The sequence below is a fragment of the Olea europaea genome, chromosome 14 (genome assembly GCF_002742605.1).
Source record: "Olea europaea var. sylvestris chromosome 14, O_europaea_v1, whole genome shotgun sequence".
Lineage (NCBI taxonomy): Eukaryota > Viridiplantae > Streptophyta > Magnoliopsida > Lamiales > Oleaceae > Olea > Olea europaea.
In genome coordinates this window covers 9,341,165-9,354,902 of record NC_036250.1, presented here as the reverse complement: position 1 = coordinate 9,354,902, position 13,738 = coordinate 9,341,165, and the positions used below count along the sequence as shown (strand labels likewise).

General features: G+C 34.6%; 1 protein-coding gene across 3 annotated transcripts; it reads right to left on the bottom strand.

Annotated features, from left to right (window-relative positions):
* Positions 1 to 7,438: 7,438 nt before the first annotated feature.
* On the bottom strand, positions 7,439 to 13,256 carry LOC111409077. 3 transcript variants are annotated; one of them, XM_023038981.1, is made up of 6 exons: positions 12,945 to 13,256; positions 10,592 to 12,057; positions 9,095 to 9,292; positions 8,856 to 9,007; positions 8,280 to 8,433; positions 7,439 to 7,785 (listed from the first exon to the last, which is right to left on the bottom strand). In XM_023038981.1, the coding sequence occupies exons 2-6, from the start codon at positions 12,015 to 12,017 to the stop codon at positions 7,727 to 7,729; spliced, it is 1,989 nt and encodes a 662-aa protein (XP_022894749.1). In that variant the 5' UTR covers positions 12,018 to 12,057; positions 12,945 to 13,256; the 3' UTR covers positions 7,439 to 7,726. The 3 variants fall into 3 exon arrangements, with proteins under 3 accessions (XP_022894749.1, XP_022894748.1, XP_022894747.1); XM_023038980.1 differs by having other exon boundaries at positions 7,439 to 8,433; positions 10,592 to 12,018; positions 12,945 to 13,240; XM_023038979.1 differs by having other exon boundaries at positions 7,442 to 8,433.
* Positions 13,257 to 13,738: the final 482 nt, after the last annotated feature.

The window sequence follows — 13,738 nt, the reverse complement described above, 5'->3', positions numbered from 1 at the left end:
TAGCTCATCGACACTTCATAGGTATTCATCATGTCATTTATAATATCTGCAAGAGTGTATGTTGTTTTTGTTGAGATATACTTGTACATGATGAATTCTCCTACTATTGAGTTGATTATTGGACGATGATCTTCCAAAATGATGTTATTTGAGCAAATATGATTATTTTTTTATATACCTTACCTTGAACATATCAGTAGTGGTGGCAATGGCCGAGCCGCTTAACCTCACAAGCTCGGCTCGCCCTCATGGCGAGCTGAGCTCGTGGCTCGTTTTCAACGAGCCGAGCTTGAGTTCGACTAGTTGATTTTGGGAGAGCTCGACTCGGCCCACGACCTTGGCTCGACTTGAGCTCGACTTTGGCTCACGGGCTCGTCTTTTTTTTAAATAGAAAAAAACACAAATAATGTAATGAAGACACTTTTTAAAAAAATAAAAAGTGTTAAAAAATATAAATAATTTAATGAAGACACTTTTTATTTTTTATTTATTTATATCATATTGTAGTATTTTTTTATAAAGTATAAAAAATTTATATAATGAAGACGGATTATTTTTTGAAATACATTTAAAGAAATATTTTTTTATTTCTTTTTAAAATAGATAAAATGTAAATTCTTCTCCTTTGTCCGAACTTGGGACCGGCTATATCAATTTTAAGTAGGTGGAATTAAAAATTGTACACGAACAACTTGTTGTAACATGTATAATTTTTTAAAAAAAAATTAAATTTAACGATTAAAAAATAAGAAATTTTTGATTAATATAATTAAATCAAATATCACTTACCTGACAACATGCAATTTCAGCGTATTTATCTTGTAGTCGAAAATGATCGTCCTGCTAATCCTTCACGTACATTAATGCTTCCAAAATATTTTCTTTCAGTCGGCTCCTGACATCGGTCAAAACCCTTTTACTTGCACTAAAATCAAACTCCGAAACAACAGTGTTAATCGAAAGTGTCAGCAGATCTTTCACAATTGCAGAAACAATTGGCCAACGTCATTCATACTTTCACCAGAATTCAATTACTTCTTCTGAACTTCTTTTAATTGTTCTGTCTGTTGACATATTATAATTGAAGTAATCAATTAATTCGGCAGGCATCATATTTTGAGTTTCGACCGATGTTTGATGAGATGTAAATGTAGACGACATGACACTAGATAAACACATTGTAGTTACATCATATCTAAATGTATTAATACCTTGAAATAAATTCATTATTTCGGCATCATCTTCTTCAATTTCAACCGAAGGAGTAGGCGCAGAGGGTACCCGACTAACGTTCGCACCCATTCTTTCCGCACATAAATCATACATTCCACATGATGTTTGCTTTAAATTCTTATAGGTGATAGGTGTATCAAGTATTAAAACTTTATTGATTTGATCAATTACGTATTTAGTTCCCGAAATATTATATCGAGTGTCCATTGAGCATGCTAAAGGAAATAACATAGGTAGTTCTTCCTAATATTTTCTAAACTTTAATTCCATAGTAATTATAATTTAACTAAAAGTAGGATCATTTTTATATTTATGGAATATTTTTGCAATTATATAAAGGTGCTCAAGCACCATACAACTTGTGAAATAATAAACACCGGATAAAATTTTTGTGGTCTCATAAAAAGATGTCAAAAATCGTTTAACTTTCAAAGCTAAAACCCAATCGGATTCATTTAACATACCATCGTCATCACTTCTAACGTGTCTATTGTTATAAAAGTCAGTTATTAAATTTTCGAAACATTCACATGACTTTAATAGCAAGTAAGTAGAGTTACATATATGGCCTACGTCGCTAACAAATATTTTAGCAGTCGTCACTTCTAATTCGGTACAAAAATCTTCAAATGTTTGTTTTTTATTACGAGAGATCGTAATATATACTAATGCAATCCTAATATTTTGAAGTTCATCATTTATATGTTTTAAGTCATCTTACACAATTAAATTCAAGATATGATACACACAACGAATATGAAACAAATACCCACCAAAATCAGGTTGAAGTGTCCTACACAATTTATCGACGACTACCTTATTAACACTAGTATTATCAAAAGTAAAAGATCGAATTTTAGTCTCGCAATTATATTCTCTAACAATATTGATAATAACATTATATATATTATTAGCATTGTGAGGAAACTCAATAATTCTAAAAACAATAATTTTCTTATGCATGCACTAAAGTGGGTCTATATAGTGTGCGGTTGCAACTATATATGCTCTTTTATTAATCCCTTCCCATATATCAAAAGTTAAAGATATAACACCTCCATATTGTTGCAAATTCATAATTAATTGTTGTTTTGAATTATTGAAATATTGTATTGTATCAGCACGAAGAGTGTTTCAACTTATCCTAACGTACCTTGGTTGCAGATATTCTTTTACAAACAAGACGAAGCATTGGTTGTCTGCAATAGCCAGAGACAACTCAGTGGCGACAACAAATTTTACCATTCCGGTTCGAGTATTGTCCTCCGAATACACCTACGTGGATATGTGTGAAGTCGTAGAATTGACACTTGGACTACCAACTTGCAATTGTATTTGACCAGCTGGAAGAAGTCCATGTCTGACCGCACATGCTTTGTAGTAACGGTTGAAATGGGTGGTACCAATTCCTTTTTGCCATGCCAATCTTTGTTGGCAGTATTTACATACTGCTTTAAATTCTGCAAGGTCATCGACGACTTTTTCCGTTAAAATCAACTTAAAGTGATCCCAACATGTTGCTTGTTTTTTGCTCTTTCGCTTTCCCCTTGCATTTGGGATGTTTAATTCTGCATCTTCATCCTCATGTTCTGTTTCGAAAACGTTAATATCATCCAAATCAATTGGATTGTGGCTTCCCTGACCGTGAATGTGAACATCTTCAGGTATGGGTACGTCATTTAGACCAGCAAATTCATTTGAAAATTGACTTTGCGGCGTCCTATGCGATTCACATGATGTGGCCCACATCTCGTATCGAATAAACTCTCAACGAATGAGCATTGGTCCATTTGTTTGAATGTTTATGATGAAATCCAAATATAATACCTAGAAAAATATAAATATTGTGAGAATTGAGAATTGAATGAATTGAATTGTAACTAATAAACTGTAAAAATTGAATCGATATTATATATTTTGCAGCACAAGAGAGTAAAAACTCGATAATTAATATAATAAAAGAGATTTGAGACTTGAGAGAATTGAAGTAGTGATTGAGTAATTAATATGCCAAAAAAAAAAGAGTTAAGGGGCATTTATAGTAGAAGGGAAAAAAAATATAAATAAAAATTTCAGTGACCGTGACCAAACGGTCACTGAAATTTTTTAAAAAGTACCGTTTTGATCACTATAAATAAAGAGCAGCTCGTGGCTCGTTATTTTTTACTAGCCACGAGTCGAGCCGCTCGTGGCTCGTTACTTTTAACGAGCCACGAGCCCGAGCGGCTCGTCTTCCGCTCAGCTCGCCTCCGAACGAGGCCCACTCAGCTCGCGCTAGGGCTCGTGATTTTACGAGCTCGAGTGGTCCACGAGCCTTATTTCGACGAGCCGAGCGGTCTAGCTGACAAGCGGCTCAACCCTTTTGACATCCCTACATATCGGTTCTACTAAGTCTTGAAGCTGTAAAAGTCCATTTACACTTATCATCAATACACTTCAACACATACTCATTCTTGTCCGGCTTACTTACCTTGAGTTAAAAGTTATTGTGTATCGCATATATTGAAATACTTCTCTTAACCAATGTCTTGTTCCTGAACACTTTATCTTTTGAAATTCCATCCATAGTGACCACTGAAATGATATCACTTCCTCCTTCATTCGTCGTTTCTCCAACTTCCGACATACTATTGTATACATCAATCGTAATTTCTTCCATACTAGGTAATTTTTGAGCTGATGTCACAGAATTATCAGTTACAACAACTTCACAAAAATGCAATTGTAGCATATCATTTTTTTCGTAATTGACAGCCTCCAAACATTGTATATTATTAACAAATTCAACTTCGTGACTTTTTGATACTGTTGTCACATCTACGCACAATGGAAAGCTTGCAAGATCTTTATCCTTTCTCTTCAGCTCCAAATAAAATGTTAGTGAAATATCGTCTGAAATCTCCATTAAAGGCAGGTTTTTCTTCACTTTATATTGTATTTTTACTCTCTGAGTTGATGCACTTACTTTTATCACAGAACATATTATGCACTCAAGGTTGTTGTACGTGCAATCTATCGGGACAATAATTTCAGTCATTTTGTCACTTGTGTACTCATTATCTTGTGTCCACTTACCTCCATAACAAATGAAGACATTGATTTTATCCATACCTACAAAAATATTACAAAGAGATTGTGTGAGTTTTTTTTTTTTTTTTTTTAAGTGACAGAGTAATATGTATCTAATTATTTGGCCAAAAGTAATGCTGTGATTGTTTCTGAGAAAAGTGATAGCTTGTCAATTTTTCATATTTTATTTCATCAAACACTATGCATGCATTAATGTACTTGATTCAAAATTTTCATTTTCATATTTATTACCAGAAAACAGGGCTTGAATATGTATCTTAATAATTCTAAAAATGCATACGAATGCATCTACTTATTTGGTCAAAAGTGACACTGACTTTTTTCTGAAAAAAGTGACAGCATGTCAATTTTTCACATTCTCCTTCATCAAGCACCATGCATGCATCAATGTACTTGATTCGAAGTCTTCTTTTTCATATCTATTATCAGAAAACATGGCTTGAATATGTATCTTCATAATTCAAAAAATGTACACGAATGCATCTAGTTATTTAGCCAAAAGTGATGCTGTGACTTTTTCTTAGAAAAGTGACAGCATGTCAAATTTTCACTTTTTCCTTCATCAAACACCATGCATGCATCAATGTACTTGATTCAAAGTTTTCTTTTTCACATTTATTACCAGAAAACTAGACTTGAATATGTATCTTAATAATTCCTAAAATGCACATGAATGCATCAAGTTATTTGGCCAAAAGTGATGCTGTGATTTTTTCTGAAAAAAGTGACAGCGTGTCAATTTTTCACATTCTCTTGCATCAAACACCATGCATGCACCAATGTACTTGATTCGATGTTTTCTTTTTCATATTTATTTCTAGAAAACATGGCTTGAATATGTATCTTCATAATTCCAAAAATGCACATAAATGTATCTAGTTATTTGGCCAAAAGTAATTCTGTGACTTTTTCTGAAAAAAGTAACAGCATGTCAATTTTTCACATTCTCCTTCATCAAACACCATGCATGTACCAGAAAACAGGGCTTGAATATGCATCATAATAATTCCAAAAATGCACATGAATGCATCTACTTGTTTGGCCAAAAGTGATGCTATGACTTTTTCGGAAAAAAGTGACAGCATGTTAATTTTTCACATTTTTCTTCATCAAACACCTTGCATGCATCAATGTATTTGATTCGAAGTTTTCTTTTTCATATCTATTACCAGAAAACATGGCTTGGATATGTATCTTCATAATTCCAAAAATGCACATGAATGCATCTAGTGATTTGACCAAAAGTGATGCTGTGACTTTTTCTTAGAATAGTGACAGCATGTCAAATTTTTACTTTCTCCTTCATCAAACACCATGCATGCATCAATGTACTTGATTCAAAGTTTTCTTTTTCATATTTATTACCAGAAAACAGGGCTTGAATATGCATCTTAATAATTCCCAAAATGCACATGAATGCATCTAGTTATTTGACCAAAAGTGATGCTATGACTTTTTCTGAAAAAAGTGACAGCGTGTCAATTTTTCACATTCTCCTTCATCAAACACCATGCACGTATCAATGTACTTGATTTGAAGTTTTTTTTTATATCTATTTCCAGAATATATGGCTTGAATATGTATCTTCATAATTCCAAAAATGCACATAAATGCATCTAGTTATTTGGCCAAAAGTGAAGCTGTGACTTTTTCAAAAAAAAGTGACAGCATATCAATTTTTCACATTCTCCTTCATCAAACATCATGCATGTACCAGAAAATAGGGCTTGAATATGCATCATAATAATTCCAAAAATGCACAAGAATGCATCTACTTGTTTGGCCAAAAGTCTGTGACTTTTTCGGAAAAAAGTGACAGCATGTCAATTTTCCATATTCTCCTTCATCGACACCATGCATGCATTGATGTACTTGATTAGAAGTTTTCTTTTTTCATATCTATTACCAGAAAACAGGGTTTGAATATGTATCTTCATAATTTCAAAAATGCACACGAATGCATTTAGTTATTTGGCCAAAAGTGATGCTGTGACTTTTTCTGAAAAAAGTTACAGCATGTCAATTTTTTACATTCTCCTTCATCAAACACCATGCATGTACCAGAAAACAGGGCTTGAATATGCATCATAATAATTCCAAAAATGCACAGGAATGCATCTACTTGTTTGTCCAAAAGTGATGCTGTGACTTTTTCGGAAAAAAAGTGACAGCATGTCAATTTTTCACATTCTCTTTTATCAAACACCATGCATACATCAATGTACTTGATTTGAAATTTTCTTTTTCATATCTATTACTAAAAAATAGGGCTTGGATATGTATCTTCATAATTCAAAAAATGCACACGAATGCATCTAATTATTTGGCCAAAAGTTATACTGTGACTTTTTCTAAAAAAAGTGACAAAATGTCCATTTTTCATATCTCCTTTTGTCAAACACCTTGTATGCATTATTTTAAGTGATTCAAAGCTAACGTCACATTTATTACCAGAAAACAAGACTTGGATTGTTATGAGATAATGGTTAAATACATTCACATAAGCTCACAAGTGACCAAAATTTTATAGTAAATAGCCCACATTCACTGTGCCACTAATTCATACGGTGCCACATTCACAGTAAATAGCCCACATTTACGATCCCCAGACTATGCCACTTTCACCAAAATTCATAAGTGACCAAAACACATTCACATAACCTCACAATAGTTATTTTTGCTTCTATTTCGATCATTCATTGTAGGTTAACAAAATTGTAGAAGTATTTAAAAATGATTCAAAAACATAGAAAAAAACCTGTCTCGACAAAGATTTCAATGTTGAAGTAGCTTGATCTTTCTCCAAAGCTTTGAATAATGAATGAACTTGTGAAAATTTACATCTTTCTCCTTCCAACTTTCCCTCGACTTTTCCAGTTTGGAGGCCCGTGGTTTTAGGTTTGAACGTATTTTTTACATTAAAATATGGGTAATTACCATTTAATCCCACTTTATCATAATTTTTCAAAACAGTCCCAAAATATATCAAAATCAACGGTTAGAAAGCCAATACTGGTTTTTTAAAAGCAAGCACACGATAAATATAGTCCACTTCGATCCGGTTCTTGTAAGAATCAATTCAGAACAGTCATTGTACAAGTAAATATGATGGAAGTAATACCAAAAAATATAACTTCATTAGACAATTTGGGCGAAAAATAAAAATAAAAATTGAAAATCCTTAAGCACCATAGTAATAATGATTATCCTCGCTCTTAAATTCAAGTACAAAACCAGACGATGTTCTCAGATCTCTCATCATTGTAATTTCAGGTGTTGATAGGGGACAGAAATTTTGGTAATACTGATTTGGTCTAGAAAGAGAGAGTGCCAAAGAACAGTACGCAACGCAGAAACAAAAACCCGACTAGAGCAACGCATAACTCGAATCTTGTGTAATCCTTCAAACTGGCAAACAGCATCTTGGATAACTGGAACATCCTACATTCAACACCTGCAGACCTGCAAAGACGGAATTACATGATACTTCTAACCATTATCTTACATACTAACCGATTCCATTAGAAATCTAGGAGCTTTGCTGTGAGTACAGCCTAATGTCTACTGCATGACATTCTTTCCCTGTGCCTTGACCTTTTCTGCAACTTGTTCATCGGACAATGGTAAGTAGTAGATACGAGGGGTTGCTATGGTTTTCCTGAAGAGATCGTCCAAAGTGACAATTGGTGGGTCAACTTTCTCGGCAATTGGAGGTGGTGGCGGAAGATTAAGTCGTTCCCTTGCCGGGAGCGGGAGTGGCTGTTCCCTTTGCGGGGGTTCCCTCTCTAGTTGTGGGCGTTCCCTGGCAGGGAGTAGGTTAGCCAACAGGGGTGGAGGAGGAAGTGGAGGAGGAAGAGGAGGTGGAGGAAGATGCTGCCTCTGAAACTGTTGGCGTGGAGAAGGCTGGGGGAGCTGTGCAGTGGGTTGAGCAGGAGGGAAGTTAGGAGGAGCACTACCTGGAGTTGCAGGAGACGGGGGAGGCGCCTCAACCCTTGTTTTAACTTCTTGAGGATCAACAAACTCGGCTACCAATAAGCGTCCCCCATTTGGAGGCCACTGGAGATTGTACACAGCATTACGAGTTTCTACAGCTTCTTCAACAGAAGAATACTGCATATACAAAGCAATTACTAATTATTTGATCTATAGATCTCTGATTTAAAAAAAAAAAAAAACCCAGCTAAGAAACAAGAGTCCTGAATTGATATATCTTCATGTTTTACCAGTAAAATGGTCCTGTATAATTTCTCAACCTAGTGCAGCATTAAGCCCCTTTTTGGCCCCACTAAAATTTTAATTCATTTTTTCTCTCCCTATCAACCACACATTCTCCAATAAAATAATATTACATATAAACCCAAAACTTTTCTTTCTTTTTTAACCACATATTCTTCAAAAAATTACTATTCCAAAATACATTTTTTCTAGATTCTCATCATTATGGGACCCAAACAAGGGCTAAACATCAACGTAGACTCCGAAAAAATGAATAGAAACAGTCTCCTAGGAGAAGAGAGATAAAACAAACATACAGAAACATAGCAATGAGTTTTGATGTGATCCATCCAGAAATTGGTGATCGTGCCCTTTTTTCCAAGTAGCTCTTGAACGGCTTTCAAAGTAAAAGGGCGCAGAAAATTATCAATTCTGAGAGCAGCAGTGCAAGGCTTTGCTGACGGCGGAACTGCCATAAAAACATATTAATTCTGTTCAGAGAATGAACTGATACTCTCAAAAAAAAAAAAAGATACACAAAAACATAGTAACTTACCCACACGCTCCTTCGGTGTTTCTTCACTGACTGTAGAGTCAGATCTAGAGAAGCTGCGCTTAAAAGCAGGCTTAAATGGATCCTTAGGCATAATAGAACCCACTACATTACCACTTTGCAGTTCAGGAACCTTGAGAGCTTCTGAGTTCCACCTCCGCTGCCTCTTTACAACGTCAGTGTTTCCAACTGCTCCTCCATCTGTAAGATGACCTCGTTAAATAATTTTCACACAGCTGGTGAAGAATAAAAGCTGTAGAAATTGCAGGGGTACTGCTAAACCAGATTTTCCAAGCCATCAACAGTGAAAGGCTATGATCTATAACGACATTCAAGCAGAGAAAACATGGTGGAACAAAATGCCTAATCCATGCAGAGGCTTGACTTGTGTGGTCAATCAGACATTTTTTGGATGCTGTTTTTTTCATATTAATTTATTTAGTTTGCAGAAAAATAATTACAACATAATAATACAATATTTTCAAAAGTACTGAATTTGAGAAAAATTAATAAATCAATATGACTCATGGTTCATAAAAACAGACATTTGCACCACAAAATTCAACCAAGCATAAGTTCTAAATTAAATCACTCACCCATATTAAATTTCTCAACTTGAAGACCAAATTCTTTAGTAAAACTTTTTAAAATTTGATGATACTTGAAGACAGGTGAAGTATAGAGTAGGGACAGCTATTTCCTCAAAAATAAAAATTCTGAAATTAATAGTTCTCCAACATACAAAAGCCATATATTGCTATTATTATATCAGTTTAATACCTTGTTTGGCAACTGTTTATAAAGAATAATGTTATTTATATATAATGTAGTTAAAAAAGGGTTTACATACAGATGAGGTATCAAAAAGAGAGCGAAGATTTTTATTTTTATTTTTATTGTAGAACTTCTGATCCAATCATATCTCACCACATCGTGTGTGTGTGTAAATTATTATATACACGTAATACAATCGGTTTACAAATTGTTCATAGTAAGTCAAACTACTATTTATCCACATATTTCATAGAACTCACAAGTAATATCCACTTAAACACCACTCGTTTCGATCTATCTATATTTTAAACCATTTACAAACAACTCACAAACATGCTTTAAATTGCAAATATCACAATTCATTTTCACCTTCCACATAAGAAAAAATATACTTTGTCATACAAACCTTTCATCCCAGCTCCTGATGTTACTTTTGCTCTGACACAGTTCTGACTATACTAGAAGCAACAGAAAGGAAGGACACCTAGTAGACACTAAAAATTCATCATTCATATAAATAGCTCTATCATCTTAAAAGACCACATTCACACCATCTATGCTGAAAAGACAACATCTTCAAATGACACTTCAATTCTCACAAACCAAAAGCAAAAGGGTTTTGCTAGAGGACAAATACGTAGGATGTAAGAGCCTAATGGTTTGCAAAGCAAATGAGAACATTGAAAGCAATGAAATAGAAAACAATTGCGGTGTTGTAAAACTTACCAATAGATTTCCTTTTAACGAATGTCGGAGCAGTTTCATTCTTGCTTCCAACATTAGAAACCAAGGGCTCGGCTATCTTATCATCACCGTCAACATCAACATGATCTTCCTCTTTCACAACAGACAGTTCAGTTTTCTCACCTCTCTCTCTCATTTCATCAAAGTCTGACTTAGAATCCGTCGATTTACTCTCCAATATATCCTCCTCTTTCATAGCTGGAATTTCAGTTTTCTCACCTTTCTTTCTTGTTTCCTCACAATTAGATTCATAAACCATCCGTTTACTCTCCAATATATCCTCTTTCATGGTATCATCAACAGAGATTTGGTCTAAACTAAACTTTTCTAGAGAACCCAATTTTGCAGTATTGTTTTTCTTCAGAGTAGCTACATTTTCAGCTTTACTGCCACCTGCATCTTCCACAGACACCTTGTGATCGCGTAACTCTTCAACATCCATGGGATAAGATTCACTGCCATCGAGGGCAACATTGGTGGATGACAACTGCACCATCTCTGGCTTAACTTCTAGGAATTTGACATCATCAGCAACTACATCAACTTTTAGTTCATTTTTCTCAATAATGGGGGCAGATTCAGTAGAAACAGAATGAGAAATTACTTGAACCCTTAAATCAGAGTTGACCTCAGATACCTGATAGTTTATATCAGATGAGTTGACCTTCGCGTCCATGTGAAGAGACTTCGAGTCATCGTTTTCAAGCTGCACCTCTGACTTCCAGGTTTCAGTTGGGATTTCACAATTTTGAGCATTTGACCCACCCAAAGGTACCATAGACTCACCACTTTCACCAACCAAGGACACCTGACTATATGAATCAGACAGGTTCAGCTTAGCATCCTGCTCAGAAGACTTCGAGTCATCATCATCATCAATCTTTGCAGCTGAATCTTCATTCCCGTTCTTTGTTTCATTGCTATTTAAGGGTTGAACATTAAATGCTGTTACGGACTCCAGCATCTCAACCGTAACACCAGTTTCCAAAGTAGCAACCTGGTTGCTTTCCACCCTAACAGAATCACTTCCATGGATTAATTCCTCTTCTAGTTTTCCTTTGTCCGGTGTGCCTCTGCCATCATCAACCTCAATCTCAGGCATTCCACTATCTAATTTTTCAATAAAGTTGTTTCCAGTGTCCTTGAGATGCTTTTCTGTTTCAGAAACACAAGGTTTAGTTGTAGCTTGTTTAGACTGTAACTCAGGCTGGGAAGCAATACCAAAACCATTATCAGTATTTCCCTGGGCACTTTCAGTTTCATTGCGAATAGCTTCATCCAACCTCTTTACCAAATCTTCCTTCAACCCCTTGATGGTCAATTTACGTCTCTTTAGTTCTTCCTTTAGCTCAGTGACCTTCCATTGATCAATTGGCCTCTTGTCAAGAACAGCATATGGTGATGACATCCTGTACGATACCAAATTACCCTTCAACAGGAATCTTACCCTGATTAAAACAAAAGAAACTTTAAAAGAAGGCTTCCAATTCAAGTAAAATAACCACACAGTATCACACTCTAACAGAGCAATGTAAAACAGTCCATAGCTATAATAACTAATAGTTACATCGAACTCTTACCATACAAACAAATATGCAGGAAGTAAAGGACTCACCCCCAAAAAAGAAAGAAAGGCAACGATAAAGACCCCCAAAAGTCTCAGTGTTTAACGTGAATAAATTTGTGACGGCAAGGGAAGAGTAAGGAGGACAGCATAATGCACCTAATACCATAAATTATTTTAGGCATTAAAAGATGGTATATCCACGATTCAAACATTGTAATATTTTATTTTCTACAGCTAAAAGCAAGAAATAAAAACCTACTAACTTCCCTCATCATACAACCGGTTCCACTCTCCCAGATTACTTCAGGATAGTTAAAGAAAATAAATTGCATATTCACATATGATTAAGTTGAAAAAAACACTACATTATATGTTACTTATCACCAGACAAGTAGACAATATGTTTCTCCCTTCTTTTTTGGCCAATAAATTGCAACTATTTTTCTAATAACCGCCCTATTAAATGCTCCATGCCTCTGTCAATCCTTCAGCCGTAATTTGATTACGCTTTGAGACACAGCTATAATCCAACAAAGAAATGATACGATCTTGTGAAAGAGGAAAAAGGGCAATCTCCATAACAAAAATTTGATCCAAAAATCACTTTGTTAACAGACTTTATACATGTCACGCAATATTCCCAAATGGATCCCAGGTGGTTTTACCAATTCTACGCGGAAATGGAAAACCAAATCAAAGTAATAATACAGAAAGAGATTTGTACGGAGAAAAAGTGAAACAACAAAAAAAATTTGATATAACACTCACAGATTGATGATGCGACACGATGTGCTGCGTATGAACTTCAATAATCTAACCCACACTTCACGACGAAGGTGTGGAGATACAAAACCCTAGTATCATCACAACACAAAGCAAAAATCAGATTTAAAAAACCAAAAAACACAATTTTAATATAAAAATTTATTCCGATAAATAAACTAATTGAGCGAGCAGTCGAATTAGGGCATTTTTTTTCCCTCCGTTCTCTATTTGTGCGTGCGCATTTGTGTGTGCAAGGAAAAAAAATGGATCAGAGATCGAGAGGGCGTGTAGGGATAAGACAAAGCCGACTTATGTGCGAAAATAAGAGTTAATTGTTCTAATGGTGACTGAGCTTAGGTTTATGTTTTTCATTGGTAGTTGAAGTTTAAATTATTGAGTTTTGATCATTGAAGTTAGGCTCATGTCTTTGATCGCTTAATAAAACTTAAAATGTCGAGTTTTGATGGTTAAACTTTGAAAGACATTATACATTATCCATTGTAAATTCGACATTTTTCAGAGTTTCAAATTTATACTAATGAGTAACATACAATATTTTCAAAATTCAATGGTCAAAATTCGTCATTTTAAATTTCAATGAACAATTAAAAACATAGAACTAAATTCTTTGTTAAGACTCAATATTTTAAACTTTAGTGACTAATCAAAAATATAAACGTAAGTTTAGTGACTATTGGAACAATTAATTCGTGAAAATACAAATACAACCTTAGGTTTATATTTGGAAATTGAATATTTCTATATTGGGCTTTACTTGATGGGCTTCATTTTTGCCG